This window comes from Lipophrys pholis, assembly GCF_963383615.2.
Source record: "Lipophrys pholis genome assembly, chromosome: 6".
Lineage (NCBI taxonomy): Eukaryota > Metazoa > Chordata > Actinopteri > Blenniiformes > Blenniidae > Lipophrys > Lipophrys pholis.
This window is the reverse complement of record NC_137629.1, coordinates 24,749,226-24,776,980: the sequence shown is the minus strand read 5'-3', so window position 1 is coordinate 24,776,980 and position 27,755 is coordinate 24,749,226. Positions and strand designations below refer to the sequence as shown.

The window sequence follows — 27,755 nt, the reverse complement described above, 5'->3', positions numbered from 1 at the left end:
TGTGTCCAAAGCAGGCTGCAATGAGCGCTGCCAAAGACTTTTTTTTTTTCTCCTCTCCCTGGACCCCTCACTCACTCTCTCACTCTTTCACTCCCTTTTTATTGTGTTTGTTGTTTTATAGAAGGGTTAGATGCGGTCCAGATTGCTGTTGCCAATAGAGACTGTCTCAGTTCACCTCCAGTTGCTCGCCGATCCATTCATAAACAAATCGCTGCAGCTCGGGACCTCTGAGCTGCTACCCCAAGAACAACAAGCAGAACTTGATCTGTATTTTGAAGTATTCTCTCTCTGTTTGTTCTCTTGGTTTTCTCGAAAGTTTGCCTCTCTTGCACAGCTCTGCCCCCTCCCTCCTCTCTCCCTCCTCCCTCCGTCCTCTCTCCCTCTCAGCTTCAGCAGGGCTGGACCACTGACACTCTGTGTGAATCTGTCAGAGTAGGAGTGTGTGTGTATGTGTGTGCATGTCTCCATTGGGAACATTTTTTGTTTTGTTTTTAAACTTACAGCACCCTCCCCGAGAGGAGAGTTGGGCAGGCTCTTATTTTTTTTTTTTTCAATGTGTGAGAGTGGAGAGAGACCCCCATGGTGCTGTGATTTGACTGAACAAACAGCCTGGCTCAGTGCGGTACCTCCTCCAACGGACTCCTGGGACAGCAGAGATTAACCTCAGACTGAACATCTGAAGGGATCGAGACATTTGAAGCAGCGGCCCCTGTACAGACAACCGGCTGGAAATCTTTCCTCTGATTTCATTGCTCTGCCTGGACAGAGATCGAAGAGCCCCGTGACCGCAATCTGAAGGTAAGAGGTGTTACTTCTCTGTCACTGTTCGGGATTTTAATGTTAGTCACAGCTGCTTGGCAGCTGCTGGCAGGAGTGGAGGGCAGTTTTACAAAAGTGGTGAAAACCCACCTTGTCTTCATGGGGAAACCCACTGTGACGGATTTGTAATTTCACAGCCATCCGACACAGAGAGGCTACATCCCATCCCTCCATCTCTGGACTGGCAGAACTGCCGAGATAACCAGTTCGATGTCTGTCTTGTAGATCTTGTTACTGTTTGATAGTCAGTGTGTCTCTGTCTGTGGTATTTGTCACCCACAATCTTCAGTGTTTACACACACACACACACACACACACACACACACACACACACACACACACACACACACACACACACACACACACACACACACACACACACACACACACACACACCATGCGTTGCAATGTGAAAGAGTGTGAGAAACCGAACATAGCAATGTTTTGCATCTCTGTACATAGACACCGTTTCACTCTTTACACACTGAAGCTTTAACACTGTTTATTTTCTCACTGAGCGAATACGCTTGACAAGGTGTCCCAGGGTCTCGAACACAAACACAAACACACTCACCCGCAAACACACGGGCCTTTATAGCCAACCTGTTTGTATGCGCTCCACTTTGTGCTTCACTGCTAAAGGGTTTGTTTATACAGCCTCCTTCAGTCACCCTGAGTGAACTGACGGGACTCACCACTGAACCATCAGTCTCTTTCCTCCCCTCGCAATGATTCTATGAGAATCAATCTTATCCGCGTATCGTCACAGAGTTCAGATTAAAAAGCTGTGTTGTGTTACAGACCTGCCATCATTCACTGTTACCAGCATTCTCCTTAACTGTGGACGAATTCTTTTAAAGTAAAGTCCAGTTTATAGGTTTTTGGTTTGGCCACTTTTTTATTTCTCACATAAACTTTTCATGAACCAGTGACACACAACCGTGCAGACGTAAACACTCCCTTGAATCATCACTTTGCGTTCATCACAGAGGAAGTGTTTAGTACCTGGAGTGAGTTATATTTAGGTAATGTAAGCTATTTTATTGCTGGGACTATGTGGCATGCGTGTCTCTAATCCGGCATATGCTTTGCACCTGAAAGCCTCCCCACTTCCCTTCTGTGTTCTGCTGCTGTGGTATTTAACCTGTTTGTTAACTGCACATCCTTAATCCGTGTAGTATGTTGTGACTTTTCTGTTATGAGACCTTCTACGTGAACACTGGTTGGGATGAAAACCTTGTTGGCATGTGTTTCGTGTGTACTTGTTTCCTCCTCCACTTATGAACTTTTTGATCTTCTCTTGCCTTGTGGCTATTTTGGTCCAAGCATTGTCTGGAGCTGTTGTTATAGATGAGCTGCTGGAACGCTGCATGCATGTCATACCTTTACCATCAACGGTATTAAACTGTATAGCATTCATTTCATAGTTTCGCCACCAGCTGAACATACACTGCAGAAGGTTCCACAGCAAAATCTTGAAAGGGGAAGATTTACTTTGACAAATCTTTATTGCCGGGTTTTCAAAACATAGTGAAGTTTAATTTCTCCTCTGACCATAGGGGATTTTCCTCCCCGTGCGTCAGGCTGCTGGTATGCACTGCAGCAGAGCGCTTCTCCCCGGCTCTGATGCTGTGCAGCCCAGTCGACTCCATTCCCCTGGCCCGGACCTAATCCTTCGTCATCAGCTGTTTCCTGGCTTTCTGGACTTTCTGCATGCCAGCCGCTATGAGAAAATGTGCTTCACATTATGACCATGCAAAAAACATGCCAGGAGTTTGATTCAGCTCACATGTGCAGCAGGGTTTGTCATATGCAACAGTTTGAACTCACCAACAAGTCTTGAAACACTTCCCACTCTCGCTTCCTGTGATCGATCCTTTTTACAAGTGCTGAACATGCAGCTGCTGAACAGCCACAGCATGAAAACACATGAAACCGTGTTCGGATTCGTATGAAAATATTGTGTTGAAAAACATGTTTGGATTATTCATGTGTCTCTTTGCACATCTATAACCGGGTGTGCTGATGATTGCATCTTTTCCGTATAAACCAGCTCTTGCTCAGTCCCTGGTGGTCTCTCAGTGTCTGACTCATAATTCTTCATTCATAGTTGTGAACTGAGCTGTTGTCTCAAGTGTATGAAACCCAGTCTGGTGGTTCTCTGTAGGGTCACCTGTTCTTTTTTAAACCCATGTACAGATTTCATAGTTGAGTCATTAATGAAGAACATTAAGTGGCGCTGTAACAAAGCATCCTGTACGCCTGCCTGTCCATCTGGCCTCCCTCTTGTTCCCTCCTGTTTCTCTCCCGCCCACTCACACAGAGCGGACAGGCAGCTGCATCTCATCTTCACTCAGGAAGCAGAACCACTCCTGCAGGACGAGGGAAGCATTTGTTTTATTCTATTAGATGTTTTTAATTTTATTTCCCTCTGTTGCCAAACTTGCTGAGGGGAATCCCAAGTAAAACACAAAGAAAAGTTTTTTTTTTCTTAATTCAAATGTACTGGTGGCGTTTGGAAAAAACTTGTATGTTTTCATATTTATTAAACATCAGAACATGGTTATGGTGCTTGTAGCACTTTTTTTATTTCATTTTATTATCAGGCATAAGCTTAATCTGTGCATTGTACATAATATTATTGTTGCGTTGCTTTACTTCACTTGACACTAAAAAGAAATGTTTCAGGATTTTAATTTTCAAATAGCTGTTACCCCGATGTTCCCCTGCTCTTTCAGCCAGTGTCTGCTAGGATAGGCTCCTGCCGCACTACCTCAACCTCCATGAAGTCGGAATGGTTTCTCGACTGTTTTTAATGGGCATAAATTGAGTAAAATATTGTGAGTTCCTCACTACAGTCACATCAGGGACAGCACAGAGTTTCAACAGGAAGTTTTGCTCTCCATCAGAGTCTTTTAAAGCACTATGCTTACTCACTTGACATTTTGCTGTCCTCTCTCCAACAAAAACCACTTTGGAATTGGTGATACAGTGCAGTGGGGGGAAAGGAAGACAAAGAAAAACAGTCTGCTGCTCATACAAGGAAACAATATTCTGCGCAGTTGCAAATAGAGACCAAGTTGTATTTTGTGCCATTTTTCTGTTTGTGTGTAAAAGCACAGTTGCTGCGTAAACCTTTGATAAGATCAGAATGAAATGCACAAAAGCTGCACAAATACAATGAATTATCACTTCATTTTGTGATTCCCAGGGACTTTTCTTCATTTTCTGCTTCCTTTGTGTTTAGGGAAATGGGTGGAATTTAGAGCCAGTCAGTCCTAATTGTATTCAGCTGTTTCGGTTTCTTTCCTTTTGGGGGTGAGTATTTAAGAGTGGAAGGAGTGGATGTGTGTCTAGGGCAGTTTCTCATGAGGCTGGGGGCTTTTATACCCACCAGGTATGTTGAGACGGCAGGAAAAGGAAGGCATCGCTATTCGTATAAGTGGAGCGGTCTCATGAGGAAAAAGAAAAGTGTAGTAAGATATAGTGTTGCTCATATACCGTACCTGTATTCCTTATGAGTAGTTTGGAACTTGTAGTCACCCAGGAGTTTACTTGGAAAAAAAATGGCTTGACTTAAATGGCAAAAGCTGTTTTTTACTTTTATTTTCTTAATTATTTTTCTTTCACTCACATTCCCAGGAGTGAAGAAAAGTAGATAATTAAAGCAATATCAAAGACCAGCCACAGCAAAGGCAGCCATGCTACAGCCATAAGATTTACCAAGGAGCTCTTTACATCCCCCCCCCCGCCACCACAAACAGCATTTACAGCTCTGTTTGAAAGGGCACAAACCAAAATCCACAGTTTCCCAAACATGTGTTGCCCCAACATGAGTACAAAGTTGCTTTGGTTTCAGTGATAAGACCTCACAGGCTCCATCCCCAAATACTTGCGCTGAAAGAAACCAGTTGGAGATACATGAACACAAACAACTGCAGTTTTGTCTGAAGTGCTGAAGATGCAGACTTGAGATGGCTCTTAAGTTACAGCTTACAAGCCGTTCTGCTCTGCTGCAGGACTTTGTGAAGTTCAACGTCCTGCTGCGTGACTGTGAAATCTAGTTCAGGGTCACATGAAGTGAGCCACAAATCTTGACAAACTATTAATTTCAGCAAGATATTGTCATAACAGATTAAACCCACTTTACAGCTTCAATCTTTCCCAAAAATGCTTTACACTCGCCAGAAACATGACGCATTAGAGTGGAGAAATGTGAGGGAATTACATGGGTCTAGTTTTTTTTTTTTTTTTCTTTTTTTTTTTCTCTTTTTGCCCTTGTCCTGTTCGGCAGCTTGGGCCAACAATATGATGTGATTGAGAGCCTTCGGAGTCAGAACAGTTTTTGGTCTTGCAACAGGGAGAGACCTGGAGTCTCCTCCTGTTGCCTTCTCCGTCAGAAGTTGGCACGGCTGCCGCACACGACCGGGGGGGAACGCACAAAGAGAGAGAGAAGAGAAGAGAGAGAAGAAAGTCGAGGGGGGAGGGGTGAGGGGGGAGGGGGGAGGGGGGGAGGGGGGAAGGGGACAACATACAACGTCCTTGTTGTGCTACATATATTATTTGCAAATCACACTCATCCAAATACTTTCCAACTGTTATTAGATTGAACCAGCCTGAGCAGCTCTATCTAGACAGTAAGATGATTTTCTAGATTAACCAGCCTGAGCAGCTCTATCTAAACAGTAAGATGATTTCCTAGATTAAACCAGCCTGAGCAGCTCTATCTAGACAGTAACGTGAAGCAGGAACATGAAATAACAAAGAGGCAACAACAAAAGAGGAACATGATTTTTAAAGTTTGAGCAAATGATGACAGACAACAAGCAACTTCAGAAGCACCTTTCGTGAGGAGTGAAAGTGTGTGTGTGTGTGTGTGCGTGTATGTGTGTGTGAGTGCGTGTGGCTTGTCCACTGGGTGTGGCCGGAACTGTTGTGGGGGGACCCGTGGTGACACCCCGGGGTCCGAGGCCACCGCGCCCGGACACCGCCACCCCGGCAGACAGAAGCCCCCCAGGCCCGGGGAGACCCCAGCGAACCACCCCAGAGAGCCCCGCCCCCGCCCAAAAAGCACCCGACGGAGAATGCAGAGAGGAATCCCCCCCAGGCAAGAGGGGCCCACAAGAGAAGGACAAAGGGCACAGGGCCCCAGGCCCCGACCCAAGCCGCCAAACCGAGAAAAGGCCGGAGCAGGGCCCCCGGGCCGAGCGGGCCGAGAGCCCCCCCAACCCCGGCGGCGAGTCCCACCGCACCCCCGGGAACAGGCCCACCCACCGCCCCCCCCAACCCGGCAAGGCAGAGACGGCCCCAGCCGCCGCGCCCCGGACCAGCCCCGCCCCCAGACCCAGGAAAGTGAAGTCCGGCGCAGGCCCCGGTCGGAGAACAGTCAACTCTACACCCCCAGGAGCCTCATATTCCACCCGCCCCATAACCCCTCCCCCCGGGTCTTGATTGGGAAACCCAACCCATGACCCACCCCGCACACACACACACACACACACACACACACACACACACGGAACGGGGGGGGGAGTGATGACTCTCGCACCCTCAGGCCGCCGGCCGGGCCCCCTCCCGGCCACCGCGGTATCCCAACCTCCACCAATCCAACAGCAAGTGGAGAAGGAGCACCGCACTGGAGAAGGAGCACCGCACATGGGTCTAGTTTGACTGGAGCTCCAAGCAGATGAGAGAGTGTAATATTTAAGAGGCACATTAGTGAATGTATGAAATAGCAACATATGGGGAAAAAAAAGATGATTGCTTCAGTTCTTTCAATCTGCATAATAACTACTTTGGCTCATTCTCTGTTGTTGATGACAGCGGCCTGTTAGTACTGAATAAAGCAATGTCAGCTATTAGTTGATACTTTTAATGATGCATTCAATTGCTGAAAGTAACTGAAAATACAGTTAAAATGGGAGCGAATGTGGGAAGAAACCAGAGTTAAATGTTAAAGCTTCACTGGGTCATGAAGTGGAAAAGAGTGTCTGAACTTGATCTCAAATTGTATACGAGAATTCATGTGTATGATTGAAGTGGCTCAAAATTTAATGAAACAAATCTCCATGTACCATTGCCTTTATTTACAGTCCCTACAGTTCTCATGGTTCAAACAGGCTCCACAGACAGACTTTACTTGAACATTTCCTTTTAATAATAAATCACATTCTGTTGCATAAATGGGACCATAGTGGAATTTTTTATTTCCTCACAGTTTATAAATCATTGTTGCGGCTCTGGAAATGTATTGCACATGCACCCGTCCGGTCAGAGTCAGTGGACACTTCAGGGCGCCTTGGGTGGGAACAGTGTATCATGGGTCTGCTGCAGAGGGACCAGAAGGTTTCCCTCAGGGGGGATGGTCGGTCCAAGACGAGTGATAAAAATGGACGTTTGTTAAAACAAAGACACACTGGGTCATTTTTTTCCCACAGAGCTTGCCAAATGTCCTGCCGTTCAGAGACTTGTCAAGAAAACCTGGCAACTTTCTAAAAATCGAAGACAAATATGGCATTTATTCTGCGCTGATGCTTGTCTCCTGATAGGGGAGAGTGCCTGGCTTAAAAAAAAACATTCCGTGTCAATGATAGCTGCTCCACTTCACCCAGATATGAGCTATAATTGTTTGCATTGGAAAGAATTGACTCCTAAGTTAAAAAAATGTTTGTTTTGCAGATCACAGCTTCCTGGACACATCAGGAGAGTAAACATCAGTGTCTGTGATGTAAGTGTGTGCGTGTGTGTGTGTGTGTATTGGAGCGCATGCGTTTCTTCTGCTGTCCCATTCCAAACTTTGATGTGGCCTTTCCCATATTCCTCATGTCTGCATGCTCCATTCGCTCTTTTATTTCCAGTGTCTGCCGAGTGCAGGGCTCTTGTGGTCTGTTGATGGTTTGTCATGCTTTGTCATTGGTCTAACTGGTCTTTGGGTTTGATTGCTATTGTGTTTTGTTGTTTTTCTCGATCCTTTTTTGCTTCCACATTATTACATATCTTATTTTGAGAATATTTCTTTTCTGCGCACCTCATTATCTAAATAGTTTTTCTGCTTGCAGATGCTCTATGGTAGTTGGTGCTCAACTCATTGTTGCATCTCTCATTGTGGCGTCTCTGTAAGAATTCGGTTTGTGGTTTTGACGGCATGCTGTGTCAGTGATGCATCACTGCCCTTACACCCACTCAAGACCAAAAAATTTCCCTGTCCAGGAAGTCCAGCTGCACTTAGAGAAGCTTTATTGAAAATTGTTCAACCTTTTGTTATAGGTTACACGTTTTTCAGCTTTTTTCAAACGTATGTTTTCTAACTCCCTCGAGCTACGCTCACGCAAACACTTGGCTGCAAACACGGCTCTGACAGCAGTTCCCACCTCATCCAGGACTGCTTTATCACTGCCATGTGTGTAACTGAAACATGCAGCTACAGTATATATAGATAATCCCAGGAGTGGGATTACAGGCCTCTGAGGGACTCGCGTTTACACACCAGCAGTATCCCGAAGCTGAGCGTGGGCTGCAAGTATCCCGCTGAGGTCGACTGTATAGCTTTCGTGCTTGTTAGCTGGTGACACTCTGAACGCAGCCGGGTTGTTTATGAAAACTGGTAAGGGTCAATCAGCCACCGAATTCCCAGCATCGGTGAGAAAACGCGTTCTGAGTGATAACAATTTATCCCTCATGGTGATTACTGTGCCACCACTAACAGAAACACTGTTTGTTTTTCTTTAGACCTCCAGGATTACTAAAGGAATGCAGTATCTTATTTCAAAGATTAGAAATATAACAATAATCATCTCAGTTAAAAAACTTATTTTTTTTTAACTCTTGAAGACACTTCTCCTCTACAGACTCTCACCCTCAGACCAAAAGCCACTTGACTGAATCTGTAAATGTTTCTTTCACTGAATGATTCTTGTCTCCTTGGTTCAAATGAGGAGCAGCCTCGTGGTTCAGGGATTAAACTGCTTCTTAGTGCTTTGACTGAAGTCCCTGAATTGACGCCAAAGCTTCCCGGCACACTGATGAGCATCCTGACCTCTTCGACACATCTTAACCTAACGTTTTCCCTCTTTTCACAAAAACAGACCTGTCCTAAAATCTCCATGAGAGTGTAATTTACAATATTTACAAGATTAAGAATTCCTGGAGCACAATTTCCAATCTCGAGCTCTATGTAGCAGTGTTAGATCTCCAAACTCTTGTATAAGTGGTCCTCTGGATATCTTAGGTATGTGATCCATCACAGTGTGTTCCTCTGTTAGGCTCCTCTCAAAGGCCTGTGTTCATAGTACCCCACTGTCCACTGGTCAACATTAAACCTTATCGTATTGCAGTAGCCAAACATTATTTTTCCTTGGTCTTTGAAGGATCATAAAAACACCAGAAACTTTTTGAAAGTAGGAACATTTTCAGTTTTTTCACGTTGGATGTAAATTCATATCCTGCAGCAGCCCTTACAGTGCAGTTTTTCTTGCTCTAACATCAACATCAGTAAGACGGCCACAATTGGTCACAAGACGATTTGTCGGCCCTTTCATGCTGCCAAGTGGCACATGCCTTTGGTGTTACTACGTTCGGCGTCTGTCAGTCAAACTTATCTTCAGCGATGCTGAGGGCAGCAGTGCTTGTTGAGTGCTGATGTATTTCTTCCTCAATGGACGAGCCCGGGTCGCTTGCTGCTGGAGCCCCTGGGGAAGAGGTGACCCCTCGGCTCTTACCGTCATCACAAGCAGGGTCCCAAGTGTATCAGCGGGCCTGGGAAAGTTCCAGAGGAATACTGTGGGAACGTGAACTGTACAGACACCAGTGACAAACAGGGAAGAAAAGGAGGGGAGAGGTCTGTTTGTGTGTGTGTGTGTGTGTGTGTGTGTGTGTGTGTGTGTGTGTGTGTGTGTGTGTGTGTGTGTGTGTGTGTGTGTGTGTGTGTGTGTGTGTGTGTGTGTGTGTGTAATGTATGGATGGTGGGGGGTTGGGCACGTGTGTGTGTATACACTGAGCACATGCAGCCTTCACTATGTGGCAGTGAGAATGTTTGTCTGTATAGAAACTACGATTCAGATACAAAAAAAAAGTTTTGTTCACTTTGGCTCTCTCTCTCTCTCTCTCTCTCTCTCTCTCTCTCTCTCTCTCTCTCTCTCTCTCTCTCTCTCTCTCTCTCTCTCTCTCTCTCTCTCTCTCTCTCTCTCTCTCTCTCTCTCTCTCTCTCTCTCTCTCTCTCTCTCTCTCTCTCTCTCTCTCTCTCTCTCTCTGTCTCTCTCTGTCTCTCTCTCTCGCTCTCTCTCTCTCTCTCTCTCTGTGTCTTGCTCACCCCTTTTTATTGGAACCAGGAGGCGGGGGAGGAAATGGACCAGTCATGTTTTTGGAGAAAACCTTTCGTTTTGGGAGCGGAAGTGCCAAAGGCAGTTAATTCAGAGAGACATCATGTATCTGGTTTGAGTAACTGCATTGGTGTTTGTCACAGCACCGAGACCGCCTCCACTTCTGCCAAATTTATCAAATGTATCCGTAAAAAAACCCATCCTGTAACTTTATGACAATTTGATATATGGGGGAAAAAAATAGTGTTGACAGATTTGTTTATGGGTTGTTTAAAACAGAGAAAACTAATACTTTAATCATGAGGAAATATATTCAACATGTGTTTTATATTTCCTGAATGACGATAAAAAGCCCACTTTCTTAAAATAGGGATAACAACATTAGAGTGCATTATCACATAAATATGTTAAATGGAGTACGATTCCTCAAGAAGTGTTTCACAATTTTTCCACTGGCTTACTCCTTCTCTTCCTCCTCCACCCTCGCTCTTCCCAAGAGTCACTCTTCCGCCCTCTCTCTCTTTCCCACCCTTTTGCGTACAGGCCTGTGATCCATCCTTAACTGTTTCCAGACGTCCGTGTGCTGGAGGCCTTAACCCCCATCCCAAACATAACAACAAAACACCCCTCCTCTCTTCCATCTTTCCCCCTGGCCTCTTGCTGGGCTGTGAAACGACAAGGTCTTTGCTAATCGTGGTTGATGTTCATTATGATGATCATTATTCACCTTTGACCTCAAAAGACACTGAATCAATTCTGGGATGTTGTTATCACATTGGTGTATAACTTGATACCCTGTTAGCAAACCAACCTCTCAACTGAAGTAAGTGCACTCCTCTGTCATTTTGCATGAATACCCTAATTTTTACTTTTGTTTATGCCAAAACCAATTGATGGCTCAGCACGGCTCGAGAATAGCTGGGACGCAGGCTGCATTGTTGCCAGTGAGTGCATTGCAGAGCTACACACAGTGACCCGTTTGTTAGTGGGCAGAATGCTGGTGAACCGGGAACAAAAAGAGCCGGACATTGTTGCACTGTCCGGGTGCAACGAGGCATCAAGTACCTCCAGAGTGAGCCACATTTGCACCTCAGATTCAGTGTGGCGGCCCGAAGGCATGAAAGACTCCTGCCTGACAACAAGCTGGATCTTTTTTTGTTCGCTTCCTCTGAGTATAAGCAGAAGATCCCGATTCTCCGTGTCGTATTGATCGTGACCTGCTCAAGCTTTTTGTCAGAGAAGCAATATGTGCCCCGAAAAATGACTCGTTGTTCCACTGGTACCTTTTACATTTCTGTTTCTCTGCAGAACAAAGTGATTTGAAAGCTACCACCATGAGGAGGGTGACGCTATCTGCGCTCCACCTGACAGTGACAGGTAAGAGCTTCGCTTCAGTCTGGTAATGAAAAGTGAAAAATTGGAAATGAAAGAAAAACGCTGGGGATGCGTTTGCAACCAAGCAAAGCGTATGACGCCAAGCTTGGATCATGCTGCAATACTGCAAAATACAGACTTTTGCTGAACCGTGCATATCAATTATTCATCTTTTTTAACCGGCAAAGACAGTATTTTTGGTAGATTGCCACATTAAATGTTTTCAATGGTTTTTCCATTGAACTTTACCTCTAAGAAAGACCAATGAGCCCCTCTCTAATCTGAAATTTGCCAAAACTTGTAGTGAATCCAAATGCTGGACACACCCACTCTACAGCGTATAATTATGGTTTACTTCAATATGTGCAAATGTAACATAACAATTTCAGAGCAGGTGAAGCCGCAGGCATGCATTCAAACTTTCAATAGTTTTTATAAATACATGTGTCACCACATTGTTACTGCCCTGCAGATCTGCTTCAGACGCCTCATATCCTTCATCATTCAGAGATAAAGCAGGATCTGACCTACACTGTTGATTTAACCTTTGACTTCATGCAGCCGTCTCCATGACCTCCATCCTGAATTTTTTTTTTTCCCCCCCCTGTTGTGCAAACTGCAGCCCTCCTGTATTTCAGCACTGAATTACACTGCCTGGAGATCACGCCTGGAGACAAAGAGCTCCTCCTGGAAGAGGGCTCCTCGCTCACCCTCACCTGCTCCGGCTCAGACGAGACAACCTGGGAGTTTAAGAGGGACGACGTGCCGTACTTTCAAGCGGAACAACTTCAGAACGGGCGTCAGAGCTATGAAATAGTGCAGAATGGCTCCTCGTCCAGTGTTCTGACCTTACTGAGAGTGAGCTGGAAGCACACGGGTGTTTATCAGTGCATCGATAGACACACAGGAGAAACCAAGGAGGTGGCTGTGTTTGTCCCAGGTGGGGTTGTTTACCTTTTTCATTTACCTTACATCTAATTGTCAAGGGAGGGAAGTAACAAATTACAAACTGCTGACCAAGCCAAGGCCCTTAACTCATAAACTGCTCAGAAGATATCAGCCGTAACGCAGATGTAATTTTACTCAAGCGTAATTACACAATGGAATCTACTCTGCAAACTATGTAATACTTAGTATTTCTATAATCTAAATTAAATCAAATCCTTCTGAACTGCTTTTCTGTTGTCAATAGGTACAATGTTTTATCAGAGATAGTTCCTGTTTTATAGCCACATGTGTTTCCAGCTTGTTGTGAAGATTGCACACAGACTGAATTAATGAGAAAACTGGAGCTTTTCATTTGTAAAATTCACACGTTAATTAATCTTTTTGGGAAGTGAAGATTATCTTAATGATGACTCAGTCTGTAACTGGGACAGAGCAAGTGATCGGCAATTAAACTAATGAAATGAGTCGTGTGTGTGTGTCTGTGTCCAGACCCCAATGTGTGGTTCATTGAGAGCTCCCATGGCATGGTAACAAAGACCAGCATATTAAGCACCATCCCTTGTGTCGTCACCAACCCGGCCATCAACGTCACTCTGTACGAAAAGGACACTAACCTGCCCATCAAGGGGCTGTACGTGCCCAGCGAGGGGTACAAGGCAACGCTGGAAGACAGGACCTACGTGTGTCGTGGGGAGCTGGACAGCGTGGTGAAAGAATCTCAGGCCTTCTACGTCTTCAGCATCGTGGGTAGGTAGCTCACATTGAAGATTTATTTTTTTTCCCAAAATGAACCTGTGATCATTATCTACTCATCTCCCAAATGTGATGCGATTCCAGACAAGTCCCAGACACTCACACACAGAGTGAACCCATTCCATTTTATCAGTGTTGTCAAAATGCCATTACAGGTATAAATGAAATGTGATTCACTTTTCTAAAAAAAGACTCTGCAACATCTTCTATAATATGAGTTGGAAAGTTTAACATATACCTATCAAACTCTCATGCATTTCTTACTATGATGAGAAGGTTTTAAAGGTGTGCAGACAAAAACACTTTAACAACACACATTTTGCAAGGCTGCAAATATATATTTTCACTGCGTTGTTGTAACTGATATTTCTACATATTGTTTTATTAAATCCGTCCTCCACACTCTCTTCAGTCCCAGAGGCCATCGACGCCTACATTAACGCGTCCAAGACGTTGCTGAAGCAGGGCGAACCGCTGACAGTCAACTGCACAGTGCACGGAGTGGAGCTGGTGTTTTTTTCTTGGGATATCCCCAACAGAGAGGTGAGTAGGAGTGGAGAAGAACAAGCTCTTTTGTTCACTTTTCTCTTTGTAATCTCTCCAAGGCCTTGTCACCGAGGCCAAATCGTAACAAGATGTCGAGACACACCTCGGTTTTTAATCCTTCCGTGAAATCGACTCACCACACATGCTGTGAGCTTGTGGCTTTTCTTGTTCAATTATTTTCTGTGAACGTGAGGCTCACTTCTCTTTGTTTCATGTTTGGCATAAGAAATTCTGATGTTTTGCATGTTGCATACAAGAGAACATCACCGTTTTGGATCCATCTGCCTTTTTCCCTTTATATGAAAGCTAGAAGAACAGCTTACACCTTAGATACTGTCATGTACTTATCTCCTGAAGGCACAGGCAGCATCCCTGTGAAGGAAAACATGGTTTCTCTTGCTCATTGACATACATTGTTGCAGTGGTCATCTCTTATTCAGTAGAAAGTGACGTCACGCGGTCACACTGACCGTTATGATAAGGTCACGAAATCCGTGTTGCAGCAACTGGCTGCAGGTGCTTTTACATCAGCATTGTGAAATCCTGTTCCTGAAAGGTCCTGCATGCTTCAAATGCCTCAATACAGCTGAGTGTCATGAGTGGCTCAATATCAGATGATGTCTTTCATAAGGACCAATCAAAGCTCTAAAACATGGAGGACAGTGGCTCTCCATGACTAGGACAGCACCTTTTGTGTAAAGTGTTTTCCAACGCTCATTCACCTGGAGGGCAACACCTTTTTTCATTAAGAATTGAGGAAAAGTCGAATTGCAGAAATGTCAATGATATTCAATCTGATAGCAAAACACTGCCCGTGTGGTTGGTCCATTCTTTCCTCAAGGAGGTGGACTTTGAGCCGCTCACCGACGTTTTGTCTGCCATGAACATGCGGTCATGCCTGATCTTCCCTCAAGCCACGGTGGCCCACAGTGGAAAGTACGTCTGCCACGTCCACGAGGGCGTCCAGGACCAGACGGCCTCAGCAAGCGTGAACATCACCGTGCTGGGTGAGAGAGCGCGCACACACACACACACACACACACACACACACACACACACACACACACACACACACACACACAGGAAACTAAAACAAACCAATGCAGCACAGCTTATTATTGGGTTTCGCTAACATAGAGTAGACTGCTTATTATGTCAACATTTGCAGTTTCAGGTGGGGGAACTGTTCCTTTAAAAGGAAATAGAGATCAGCTCTGTTTATTTCTGTTCAACAAAGTGTGAAATAAATCTCGTACATGGTGTGAATGCCCCGAAACATCAAATCAGGGGGTACAGCAGAGTTAAATTTAGATTTGAAGCGTACAAGTGTTTGTGTCACTGACATTGGACTTGAACATTAACATGTAATAAGTCAGCAAGGCTGTCATGCCCGTGGTACATTGAGAGCCAATAAAAGCAAGGTTCATCATGCTGAGCGTTTTCTTCCATGCTCTGTCTCCTGACCATCACTGAATGCATTCTGGGTCTGTGACTGCTTACGCTATCTGCACTGAGGTGTGTTATGTTTATGAGAGCCCTGAATAACTTCTTCCTCCGTGTTGAAAGGAGCCAGGAGGCCACAACAGTTTAGTAGTGCGTACTGAACATCTGAATGGAAAAGACACATCATGTCTGTTCAGCATTTAGTTCACTGTCACCAGTAAAGTCACTTTTAAAGAGGTAATCTTGATTAAAGGGCATAAAAAAATGCTTTAATGTTGTGGACTGTCTGTACATGCATATTTAATTAAAGAGACCGCTCATTCTGGCTCCCCCCCCACCCCCAAAAAAAGGAATTTTGCAGCTCTTCATTGATTTTCGTTTTTTTTTTTTTTTTTTCTGTTTCCTGCTGTTTAAGGCTGGAAAAGCCAGAGGTTCTTCACTCAGTGGAATATGGAATATGCTCTACCCGATGTTGCTGATGACATGCTTTTCTCCTTGCATTAGAAAATGGTTTTGTGGACCTGAAACCTTCCCAGCCACAAAACATTTCAACCATGCTCCAGGAGAACGTGGAGCTGAGAGTGGAGATCGAGGCCTACCCTCCCCCTCAGGTTCGCTGGACTAAAGACGGCAGTGCCATCAGGACAGACAGAACCATCATAACCAGAAAAGAGCATGACATTAGGTATTTTTCTCAGCTGTCCTTTTTCCTATTGACTCACTTATATATCACATAGATTATCAACATTTCGTGGGCTGTGATGAATTTCAACATTTAGCAGTGGATCTCTGATGGGGTGACAACCTCTATCGGCATCTCTCTCTCGTCATTCATCACCCGATAAGGCCTCCGCTGGGAGAAACACAATACTCTCTGCAGGGAAGGATGCCATCATTCATCACACAGGAACCATAAACACTGAATACCTGTCACAACTCACTAAAGTCTTTCTGCCAAATGCACAACAACATTTGGGATGCTGGATCACGAGTTAGCAATTTCTATATGTATTAAAGAAAACATCAATCTGATCGTCAGATATCTACATAGAAAAAAAAGCCGCGGTGATAAACAACGCCGGGAAGCTCCTCACCTCAAATGAAAGAGAAAGAAACACATCATGCTAAATCAGCATTTTCTTTTTGCGTGGCTCACATACAGATTGATGGTCTGTTGCTGCTACGTCAGTTTGTTTGAGAGAGGGAAAATAATAGAACACATTAGAAGCAACCATTAAAAATACTACTCTTTGAAAATGACACCAAAACAGCCCACACTTGTGCATATAAAGGAGAAAACTGACAATGCTTTCTTTTTTTTTTCTTTTTTTTTCTTTTTTTTTTTTTTTTTTCTCCCTTGTCCTGTTCGGCAGCTTGGGCCAACAATATGATGTGATTGAGAGCCTTCGGAGTCAGAACAGTTTTTGGTCTTGCAACAGGGACAATGCTTTCAAAGTAAAACTCTGGCTGCTGTCATAAATATTAAACCTTGTAATTCTCAGTTTTGTTGACACTGTCAGGAAGGTAGTTTTCTTACTGTATGTTTATGAAAGAGGTTGCAGTGTGTTTACTTTTTCTGGTTTATTCTTCATCAGGTATGTCACTATTCTGACCTTAGTGAGGGTGCGGACGGAGCAGAAAGGACTTTACACTGCTCTTGTTACCAACGGCGACGACACAAAGCAGGTGACCTTTGACCTGGAAGTCCAAGGTGAGAGGACGTTTTAAAAAGGATAAAATTATTCAGCTATGATGATGAGGGGGGGTATTTGTGTTCAACATTCCTGAATTTAAAAGTTGTTTTTGAGGATTAGAGTTAAACTGAGGACAGCTTTTGTTTTTTTGACCCAGTCAGCATTGATTTATGGCTTCTTTACCCCCCTTGTGTGTAGTTCCCTCTCAGATTAAAGACCTGAAGGACCATCACCTCCCAGGGAAGAGGCACTTGGTGACCTGCATAGCTGAGGGGGTCCCAACCCCAACCATACAGTGGTACAGCTGTGACAGCATGCTCAAGTAAGTCACACCCCCTCCAATTCATCACTGGAGTGTCACTCGGGCAACACTAGGGGGCTGCCATCACACACACATTTATTTTAGTTGAAGGATTTAGTTTCATTTGCTTTGACTTTGTACTCCACTGCTCCCCCCTCTGACGCTGTCTGATCTGGCGGCCTGCTGTAGGTGTAGCAACCAGACTGCGGTGTGGCAGCCCTTGATCCCAGAGCCAGAGGTGCTGAGTATTCAGACCAACGTCAGCTACAATGAGACACGGAAAACCAGCTGGGTGCGCAGCCGCGTGACCTTCCAAAAGCCCCAGCAGGTCACCATCCGCTGTGAGAGCAGCAACCAGGCAGGACTCATTGACAGGAGGGACATCAAACTGGTGTCCAGCAGTGAGTTTCAACAGGAGAATTTTGTCTGTAACAAAACATAATAAAAAGAATCATGCGAAATTAATTTGAAAGGTGCAACCAAGCTTTAAGATCGAATGCTTTGCTGTTCAAACTCACATTGAGGAAAACTATTTCCATCATATTTATAAATGATGATTCCTATCTAAAAGACACAGAATCAGACATTTTGCGAAAGCGGTTTTTTTTTTTTTTTAATTAAAGTGATGTAAAATGCTGATTTATGTTCTCCACTCTTGTGGCTGTTGCAGCCCTGTACTCCCAGGTGGCAGTGTTGGCTGCTGTCCTGGCCTTAGTGGTCATTATCATCATGTCCATCATCATCATCATCGCTGTATGGAGGAAGGTAAAAATAAACATTAACCCTTTTATTTTCTCTTCATATCTGGTGTACTATAAAACAAGCCCGGTGAATGAATATCTCGAAATGAAGCCCTTCACCATGCTCTTGTGCCGAACACCTCGTTTTGATGTGTGCGTTCTCAGAAACCGCGCTACGAGATCAGGTGGAAGGTGATCGAGTCTGTGAGCCAGGATGGACACGAGTACATCTACGTGGACCCCATCCACCTGCCGTATGACCTGGCGTGGGAGATGCCCCGGGTCAACCTGGTGCTGGGTGAGTCCACTCACTAAAAGGGGCAGGCCATTACAAGGACAAAAAGAGTGAGACTCTTTTAAATCAATGAAATGTTGTCACCTGAAGACAACGACAACAAATTGCAAAGTACTGTAATGAAATTATGTATATGACGTCTTGATTCATAATTAGGCTTAACAAATGGCTTCAGAACTTTTGGGCAAGCATTCCCTGGGACTTGGCAGAGATTCTGGAGGTCAGAAAGATGACTTTTTTTTAATCTTATGAGGAAAAATCAATATAAAACTAAATGAGGGTAGGGTAAAACCACTCATTATTTTTATTAAAGCACACAAAATGTTAAATGTTTTGGGGACTAATTTAATTTATGAAATAACTTTGCAGCCGTGCTAGATGTTTTACGTTTAAACCGTCTAACTAGAATGAGAGGCATTTTATTGCCTATATTTCCCAACTGTCGTTAACAATAATATCCTATAATGAGAAACACAACAGGAAGTCTGAAAATTACCACTCGGAGTGAGAAATGCAGGGGGATTTTTTTTGAGGGGGGCGGTTCAAGTTCTGTGAGTTCATACTCCCACATCATTTTCAGTATTAAGGTGTTATTACATAAAACATTTTTTGTTTTGGTAAAAAATTCTTTTGCTATTTTAGCCATCTTGTTTGCTTTCCATCTTCAGCTTTTATCTATTTTTTTTGCTATTTTTAAACATTATAGCCATTTTGCCTTTTTTAAATTAGAGATAAAAGTCCTTTTAAAAATTTAGTCTGTTGTGCAACAGTGACTTACATGTAAATAAAAAAATGTCATATATTTTGTGAAGGCTTCAGGGAGCGACCCAGATGTGGCTCCAGAGCTGGGGGTTGCAAACCACTAAATTAAACTTTTTTTTTACAATAAGATTTCTCAGCGGAAATGTTATTACATGTTTTTAAATGAAGACATTTTCATCAATCAGCCTTTAGTTTGCACAGCTAAAAAAAAAAGTGACCTTATCACTTTTAACCAGTCTGAACAGACTCATTGTCATCAGTTTGCTCATTAACTGAATGAGAGCGGACACTTGAAGCTGAACCCATCAATAAGTGGTTGTAGCGCAGTGGGTGTTTTGAGTTCACACTAGAATACTGAATGGAGTGTTTTAAAACCTATTCGCTCTATCTGTCTTTCATTTTAAAGCTCCTTTTAAACTTTAATATCTGATGACGCGCCGCTCGCCGTCAGCTGCTCCCCTTCAAACAGAGAACTTCTCGAGCCGGCTCAGTCAGGCCTCTGTTCAAGACAAACAATCTGTAACTTCTTTATAATCGGCTACAAGCAGGTTTCTGATTTTCTTTCCCTTTAAAAATTACAATGAAAAAAACTGTTTACAGCCACATTATGGTGGAAGAAGAAAAACCTTCCTTTTCCCTTTGAGGTCTAATGTGTGTTCCATTCATGCTGGGTCCCACTGAGCCCTGCTTTGTCTTTCAGGTCGCACTCTTGGATCAGGAGCGTTTGGCAGAGTGGTCGAGGCAACTGCGTACGGTCTCACACATTGGCAGTCCAGCACAAAAGTGGCAGTGAAGATGCTGAAATGTAAGACGTGTGATGTGACGACATGGTAGAAAGCCATGTGCGGGGTCTGTGGCTTGTTTCAGAGCCACAGACCCCTGTGTAGCTGTCAAATATTTTGACACCGGTGCCATATTCCTGTGCGCTTGGAAAGAGCTGCAGCCTGCTGGGCTTTAGTTTTGTTGCCAGCCTGATTCAGATCTCAGTCTGCAGGTCACTGAGCAGTTTGGCAAAGGCACAGTTGGTGCTGCTTTCTGTATTCTTCGTTCTCCTGTTCTCATACCCACCTCATTCTACCCCTATTTGTATACAGCTCTCACTTTCTCTTTCTCTCTCTCTCTCTTCCATCCAGCGACTGCCAGGCGGAGTGAGACTCAGGCCCTGATGTCGGAGCTGAAGATTATGAGCCACCTGGGGCCTCACATCAATATTGTGAACTTGCTGGGAGCTTGCACCAAGCACGGTGAGCAGATATTAGTACCCAACATCAATTTAATTCTTTACTCAAACTCTGAAATAACTTTACAAATAGAAAAATATCACAAAGAGATGGGTGCACTCAATTAAGGGGAATTTTGTGTGTCCCCTTTAACTGTGGCAAATATTCAGGTTACTTAATGACCGTAGTGTTTGCTATTGCAGTTTTAAAACCTCTTGAGCCTGTTAGAAAACTTACCAGTCTTGTCATTGTCATTTGAGTTTTTACAGTGTCCAGTTCAGATTACATTTGAGTATAGAGGAGTATAAGGATAATTACATGAGCTTTAGGATAATTCAAGCTTTTGTTGCTGCAGCTACCTCAAACTACTGCTACTTCAGTGAGGAGGAAAACACCAGGTCACTCCAATAAAGGAAACATATACCATTCCTTTGTAATTTCCTTCAGTTGATCTCACAACATAAAATACTTTGCTTGCAGTAAGTAGTTAGCGGTTTGAATAAGAGAGGTTTCAAACACAGGCGAGACCTTTTTCACTTTGCCTTAAAGGAGAAGCAGATCTGTGGTACACCGCAGAGATCAACAGATACCAAGAAATATAATTCTGTGAAAGTTGTAATAGTTTCTTGTAGCTGATGAAATAATAAATGGCTGACCTACATTATTTTGATTCATCATTACTTTGTGTTTTCTGTCTTTACTCAGTATCATAAAATACGATGTTTACTAGATGTGCATCTCTGTGAAAGATTTGATCATTTGTAAACAGCAAAGTTTGTCATGTTTGCTTAAGAAATGTCAACATACAAATCATTCACTTCTTATTCACTTCCTATTCAAACTCCACACAGCGTTGCCTCGGCTGCATTCAGTACTTTAAGTGACAGCAGAGTAGTAGTGAAACTTCTGGTGATGGTTTCTTTTGATGGTCTTCAGGCCCTCTGTACCTGGTGACGGAGTATTGTCGCTATGGCGACCTGGTGGACTACCTGCACAGGAACAAGAACACCTTCCTGCAGTACTACGCTGAGAAAAACCAGGACGACGGCTGCCTCATTTCAAGAGGAAGCACTCCTCTCAGTCAGAGGAAGGGGTGAGAGACAGAGAGGCTGCTTTCAGAGCTGCACAAACGAACATTTTGTACAATGTGGAGGGGCTTCTTTAGTAGAAATCTGTCCTGTCACACACAGAAACATGCACAGAAATAGCTGCAGATATAATTTTTTTTCCTCATACTGTATAGCATTTCATTTGCTGAACAAATATGAATTCATGACATTACAGTGGATTTCTTGTTCATATGTGTTGTTGCCCCCCCCTTCACCCCCCCCAGGTATGTTTCATTTGGAAGTGAGAGTGATGGCGGCTACATGGACATGAGTAAAGATGAGCCGTCAGTATACGTGCCCATGCAGGAGCAGATGGACGCCATCAAATATGCCGACATCCAGCCGTCTCCATACGAGTCTCCTTACCAGCAGGACCTGTATCAGGAACAAGGTCTGAGCACAGCCCCCCTTTTTTTTTTTCCAACTTAAGACAATAGTCACTCAAAGTTTTGACAATAATGAATTTGACATTGTTATTATGGAAAGTAAGCGTGAAAAATTCAGCGTGATGAAGGCAGGAAACACCGTAGAATGAACTCTGGTGTGAGATCAATTGTTTTTTCGTGAATAAATCAACATAGTTCAGCTAGTCAAAGGCCACAGAGCATGTAGAGACATATGCTACGCTTCGTAAAGTGCAAGAGCCTCTTCTTAGCCTATGTGGTCACAGGACAAGTGGAGTTTCCCCTTGACAACACCACAGTGTCTTCATTCATCATGTGCTAACCACGTTCTGCTCTTCCTCTCTCGGTCTTCTCACCTCGTCCCTTTCAGGCGGCCACCAGCTGGACTTGATGATCAGCGACTCCCCCAGTCTCACATATGATGATCTTTTGGGCTTCAGCTACCAAGTGGCAAAGGGGATGGAGTTCCTCGCCTCCAAAAATGTACGATATTGTTCTCAAATATTTAATTATTGGCCCATTCAGCGTGGTTTTCGGAGAAAGACGCCAGCGTCTTATGGGATTCAGTGGGATGCCTTTCCCCACACTTTTCCTTTTAATTGTCGAGAAAAAATACTTTGACAAAGCAGTGTGAAAGTATTTTTTCTTACATAAGCATTTTTATCATTGAATTTAGCTGAAAGAGTAAATGAGTTTAATTCCAATGATCAAATAACCATCAACAACTATACTATATTCTATTCTATACGTTTTACCAGATGCATTGAAATCTGAAGCGTCTGACTAGAACAAGAAGAAGTATGACTTTATAATGTATTTTTATTGCAGAGCTCAAATGCTGTTCACAATACTTTCTTAAATTGTGATTAACGCCGGTAATCTGTCTGGTAATCAACATTAAACTAAAAATGACTTCATTCCACGAGACAAACGTGTGGTGTGAGTGTTGGTGGAGCTGAGGGGGGTTTGGCCTCACATGCTTTGACTATCCCTCCTCTAAATTTACGAAACTTGACCAATTAACTGATTGTTTAGTTTTAGGATGAGACAAATTGGCTATTCTGAGCTCGAGGAGAAAATTTTACACATAAAGACTTAAATCTAAAAAAAAATAAAGAAACAACAGGAAATAAGCCCACTCCTGTTCTGACTAACTTCGAGTGACCAAAAGCCCTCCCACATTTTACACCCTGTAGATGTTCTCTCGATTTTTAATTCAAGAAAATGTCATGTTTTCATAGTTTTTAAATGGGCTACTTGTTCATAAAAGAAGTGGATTTTCTTCCATTAGGAGCAACTGAAGAAATAATTCCTGATTTATAGTCCCAGTTTTAAGTAATGGAACCTAATTCACACAACCAGCATATACTACATGTGTGGCCGTCATGTAAAATCCACTTTTTATTGAAATAAAACAGGAACATGAGTTTGTTCTGTTCAGAAAATGTTAGTGAAAATAGAATTCAGTGGTTGTAAGGCCAATTTGTTGGGGGTTTTTTTGCGACGTTCTGGTGGAGAAAGTAAACCTCTGTTTGTATCTTGCCGCTCGATTCGATCGCTGGTGTGACTCTTCTTCTCTTGTTCCACCACAGTGTGTCCACCGCGACCTGGCTGCCAGAAACGTGTTGATCTGTGAGGGCAAGCTGGTGAAGATTTGTGACTTCGGCCTGGCCAGAGACATCATGCACGACTCCAACTACATCTCGAAAGGCAGCGTGAGTGGGCTCCGACGTGAAGCGACTGGCTCTGAATGATTTCATTGTGAATTCATCTGGACTTAATCTATTTTACTGCAGTTAAATAACATCCTGTCGGATAGATTCGGTATCAATCTACTATGGAAGTGAATCACCTTGCTTAGTGTGTCGTTTCTAAAAAGCTCTTTCTTTCCTAATTTGCCATCTTTCTTTTTCAGACTTTCCTGCCCTTGAAGTGGATGGCACCAGAAAGTATTTTCCATAATTTGTACACCACCCTGAGCGATGTGTGGTCATACAGCATCCTTCTCTGGGAGATTTTCACACTGGGTCAGTACAAACATGCACATGACAACGCGTTCAGCCAGTAAAAAGCTTCAAGCGCAACACAGGAGTGATGTATACGCCCTGTGCGAGGAATTTGTCTCATCTCTTTCTATTCTTCACAAAGTTCCTGTCGACGCCACGCTTCTTTGTTAAATGTTAAATGATAAAAATATGTGGGTCTAAAATGAGGCCTTGGCAAATTTCAAATTCCATGTCTGATTGAGAGAGCATACCAGCTTGTTTGAAGACTCAAACGAGGTCAAAATCGTATTAGCCACAGTCAGGCTTCAAAATCAGCATTTCCTTGCTCAGGGTATTGTGAGCTCCATTTTTTTTTCTCCTTTGGAAAAACAGGCTTCCCACGATGTGTTTTTGCAACTGCCATGACAACAAAGAAGACAATTTATTGCATGTGTAGCATAAGCTGGAGAGTCGGAGAACAAACACAATTCGGCCTCTGTGAGCGATCACCAAAGCGTCTCTGTGCTGCCACATCTGTCTGATGTTCACCCAACTTTATGGGTCCATGTTCCTGCAAATCCGGAGAAGAACAAGTACTGTGTTTCAAAACCGAATGCGATTTATGTGCCCGGTTCTCAGTTCTGTTCTTGTTGAATAAAATAATTTTATGTAACATGCTAAATTGCGGTTTGCAACAGCGCCATCTTGTCTGCACACTGGTTTGAGCTCTAATTTAGAGCTCAAACTTGGTTAGTCGTTGAACAGTCTGGAACTCTCCCCACAGGTGGAACTCCGTACCCTGATTTGCCCATGAATGAATTATTCTACAGCGCGTTGAAGAGGGGCTACCGAATGGCCAAACCCGCCCACGCCTCAGATGAAGTGTAAGAGTCTCTGTCGCTTCATCAACTCGTTGTATGTCACAACTCTGTCAGAAAAAGAAAAGAAACTCACCCTTCGTCTCTTATGCCATAGCTACGAGATAATGAAGAAATGCTGGGATGAGAAGTTTGAGAAAAGGCCGGAGTTCTCCTCGCTGGTTCACAGTGTGGGGAACATGCTGACGGAGGGCTACAAAAAGGTAAATGAGAGTGTTTTTGTAGACATACGGTGGCTACGCTTCCTTATGGCAGGTTGGAGATCTGCTGAGATCTTTTTCAGCTTGAATTGAACTGAATTAAATCTAACGCTTTAAATGGCAACGGAATACTTCGATATTTCTTGAGTGTTCCCATTCTATGCCATTTTCACCAACCATCATGGTGAAATGAAGAAACAAAGAAAGTTGTGTTTGCTCTGCACTCTCACTGACACTATTAAGATTCATCCAATAAATGAAAAGTAATGCAACTGCAGGTGGGATTACTTTGCCAGCTGGTAATTTATTAAGAGCTTAGAACAACAAGTCGAAAAGATCGAACATCTTCAGTTGCGAACACGAAAATCATTAAGGACGTTGCCTCTAAAGGTTTTTCACATTTTGTGTTTGGTTCGTTCAGAGGCGCTGCAGTCCTCCTTCGTTTAAGTTTCATTTCAAATTTAAACGCTTCTCACACCGTCTCGTCTGCTTGTGTTCTGCACGTGAGGGTTCTGACGGCGGCGCTCGCTTCTCCACAAACGGGACAACTGCAGCAGGGCTCATTTTCACCGAACACAAATCCTCTGAAAGGAAGCTATTCTATCTACATAGTGACTATATCTTTTCTGTAGTAGTCCAGAACACATAAGCCAAACATTCGCTCAATTGACGACTTTGTTGCTTTTTCAGTGCGTTTCATTTTTTTTGCTGACCAGATTCTGTCACAAGTTTGTTGAGGGGAGGAGTGTGTCCCTGTTTTGCAGATTCTAGACTCTATTGAATAAAACCAAAAAAAACAAACAACCAATGAAGTTATCCTAAAATACAAGCAAAAAACTTAAAGTGATTGTTGTTCTCTGGTAGGCCGGAAATGTTCGAGGTTCTGTGTGGTTCCTGTCGGAGCTTTATTCAAAGAAAGTTATGAACGTTTTCAGAAGTTGCCTCGACTGAATTTATTAGCGACTGAAACTGAGACAGTTGGACCTTTGCTGTGCCAAGAAAACAGCTTCACATAGACGACAGCGCTCTTCAGCTCAAAAGTCTTGCCACATGGCACTAATCATCAAACGGCCTCTTTTCACTCAGAAATACAGCCAAGTCAGCGACAACTTCCAGAAGAGTGATCACCCGGCCGTTGCTCGCACCAAACCCCGGCTCTCCTCGCCCTTCCCGATCGCCAACTCCACCTTAGGCTCCCCTTCCCTCATCCCTCGCTCCTCCCCTCCGGAGCCCTACAGCCAGAGCTCCAGGCCCAGGGACTTCAGGAGGGAGGCCGACGCGCAGGAAGCCGTAACTTCATACAACGAGTACATCATTCCCATCCCAGACCCCAAGCCCGACGAGGTTTTCACTGACGAGCCGTCAGAAAGTCCATCAAGGTAAAAGTGCTGCAGATGTGCTGAATGCACACGAAAGAGGGGAATAGGTATCATTTTGAGCGAGGACTATGTTTTCCCCTCCACACACCCACTCATCCAGATGTTGAGCTGAGACAATAGCTGCATTATGCTGAACATGTTATTTCAGCCTATATAAACATGCAAAGGTTTTAACTGAGGAATAAAGGTTGAACTGCAGACATTTTAGGGATGTTTAGTTAAATAAACTGAAGGAGTTCTTTTTTTTAAAATCAATTATTCAATTGAAGATTGAATTTTTCTTTTGTTTGTATTTTCCTACTTCAATGATCCGTTGTTGTTCAGTGTTTTGGCAATGCTCGTGGTTCCCGTTAATAACATTAGACATGTTAAATAACGTGCACCAATGTGGTTTGGGTTTGAGATCTTCCTCCTCCTCGGAGGGAGAAAACAGAGAAAGACTGTTTGTTCAGGATCACTAGATCATTTTACACAAAGACCCTAAAAAACTAGGCAAAAGGTTTTAAAATCAAAATGCCTCCAATTGCTTTGTTACATAACGCTTTTATCGTTCTACAAAATTACTAGTTATTGGCTTGAAGTGGGTAATTGACAGTCAAACAAAACAGATGTACATTTTATTTATTAAATCTATATTTTTTTCACATGTTAATTAGTGCAATAACAGTGCAACAATAGATTTCATTAATGTTTGGCCCGTAACACAAATGTGACTTATGTGTGTGAAAATATGAATAACGTTAAAACAGTGCGATTGATGTCCAACACACGATAAAATTGAATTTGTTTGAACAAGGACCTGTGATTGTTGATCGGAAGAGGAGAAGAAAGATGATTTCAAATTAGAATGAGTGAGTTCATGTCGTGAAGTTGTGTTTTGCCCCCCCCCCCCAGCTCTCTGGTTCTGGAGGAGATGGACTCCACGTCTCAGGACACGGCTGACACTCTTCCAGAAGAGGACCAGCTGGAGGAGACCAGCGAGAGAGACGCCCTGCTGGGCTCCTCCGGGACGCCCGAGGTAGAAGACAGTTTCCTGTAGCCTCAAGTATGAACCCTCAAGAGAGAAAAGAGAAGAGGATCTGGAGATTTTTTATTATTTTTTTGCTTGAAAAAGGGAAAAACTAAAATGTAGCGAAATGAGACTGGTAATCTGTGTGTTTCCTCTCAAAAAGTGAAGTTTGTACACTAGTAGCAGGTATGAAGCATATCATCAAGTCTGTTAGTTTTTTGGAATCTTGTCATAATATAAACTGGTACTCACACTCCTACACACTCAGTTTACACCAAGTAGTGACGTGATTACTGTCATTTTTATATTAGCAAGAAACTTAAGAGGCCTTATGAGACGTGTGTTCATCGCCAGGATACATTTAGCCATTTGCCTTTTTTAGCTTTTGTTGTAGAATCCAAAATGTTTCTGTCCACAAGGATTAGCGAAAATGTGTTGATGGATTATTGAAGCGGGTGTTGTTGTTTTTTTCTGAAAAAGTTGTGTGTATGTTTTGCTTGACAGTGTGACATCATTGGCAACAATCAGAAATGATTTCTGCGTTTGTGATCATCACTGACATGTAAAGAAAGAGATCCG

At 43.5% G+C, this 27,755-nt stretch overlaps 1 protein-coding gene across 1 annotated transcript in view; it reads left to right on the top strand.

Moving 5' to 3' along the window:
* Positions 1–428: 428 nt before the first annotated feature.
* The window catches only part of LOC308111321 (uncharacterized protein), a 39,316-nt gene continuing 11,989 nt past the window's right edge, over positions 429–27,755 (top strand). The window contains exons 1-23 of the mRNA XM_080466184.1: positions 429–798; positions 11,445–11,513; positions 12,133–12,450; positions 12,948–13,205; positions 13,624–13,754; positions 14,599–14,764; positions 15,705–15,885; positions 16,796–16,911; positions 17,093–17,216; positions 17,385–17,596; positions 17,866–17,960; positions 18,101–18,233; positions 19,693–19,797; positions 20,126–20,236; positions 21,149–21,305; positions 21,546–21,712; positions 22,096–22,208; positions 23,318–23,440; positions 23,641–23,752; positions 24,495–24,594; positions 24,686–24,791; positions 25,875–26,167; positions 27,062–27,195. Of these exons, the coding sequence (XP_080322310.1) occupies positions 11,471–11,513; positions 12,133–12,450; positions 12,948–13,205; positions 13,624–13,754; positions 14,599–14,764; positions 15,705–15,885; positions 16,796–16,911; positions 17,093–17,216; positions 17,385–17,596; positions 17,866–17,960; positions 18,101–18,233; positions 19,693–19,797; positions 20,126–20,236; positions 21,149–21,305; positions 21,546–21,712; positions 22,096–22,208; positions 23,318–23,440; positions 23,641–23,752; positions 24,495–24,594; positions 24,686–24,791; positions 25,875–26,167; positions 27,062–27,195 (3,298 nt within the window). The 5' untranslated portion in view covers positions 429–798; positions 11,445–11,470. The remainder of the gene's footprint in view (positions 799–11,444; positions 11,514–12,132; positions 12,451–12,947; positions 13,206–13,623; positions 13,755–14,598; positions 14,765–15,704; positions 15,886–16,795; positions 16,912–17,092; positions 17,217–17,384; positions 17,597–17,865; positions 17,961–18,100; positions 18,234–19,692; positions 19,798–20,125; positions 20,237–21,148; positions 21,306–21,545; positions 21,713–22,095; positions 22,209–23,317; positions 23,441–23,640; positions 23,753–24,494; positions 24,595–24,685; positions 24,792–25,874; positions 26,168–27,061; positions 27,196–27,755) is intronic.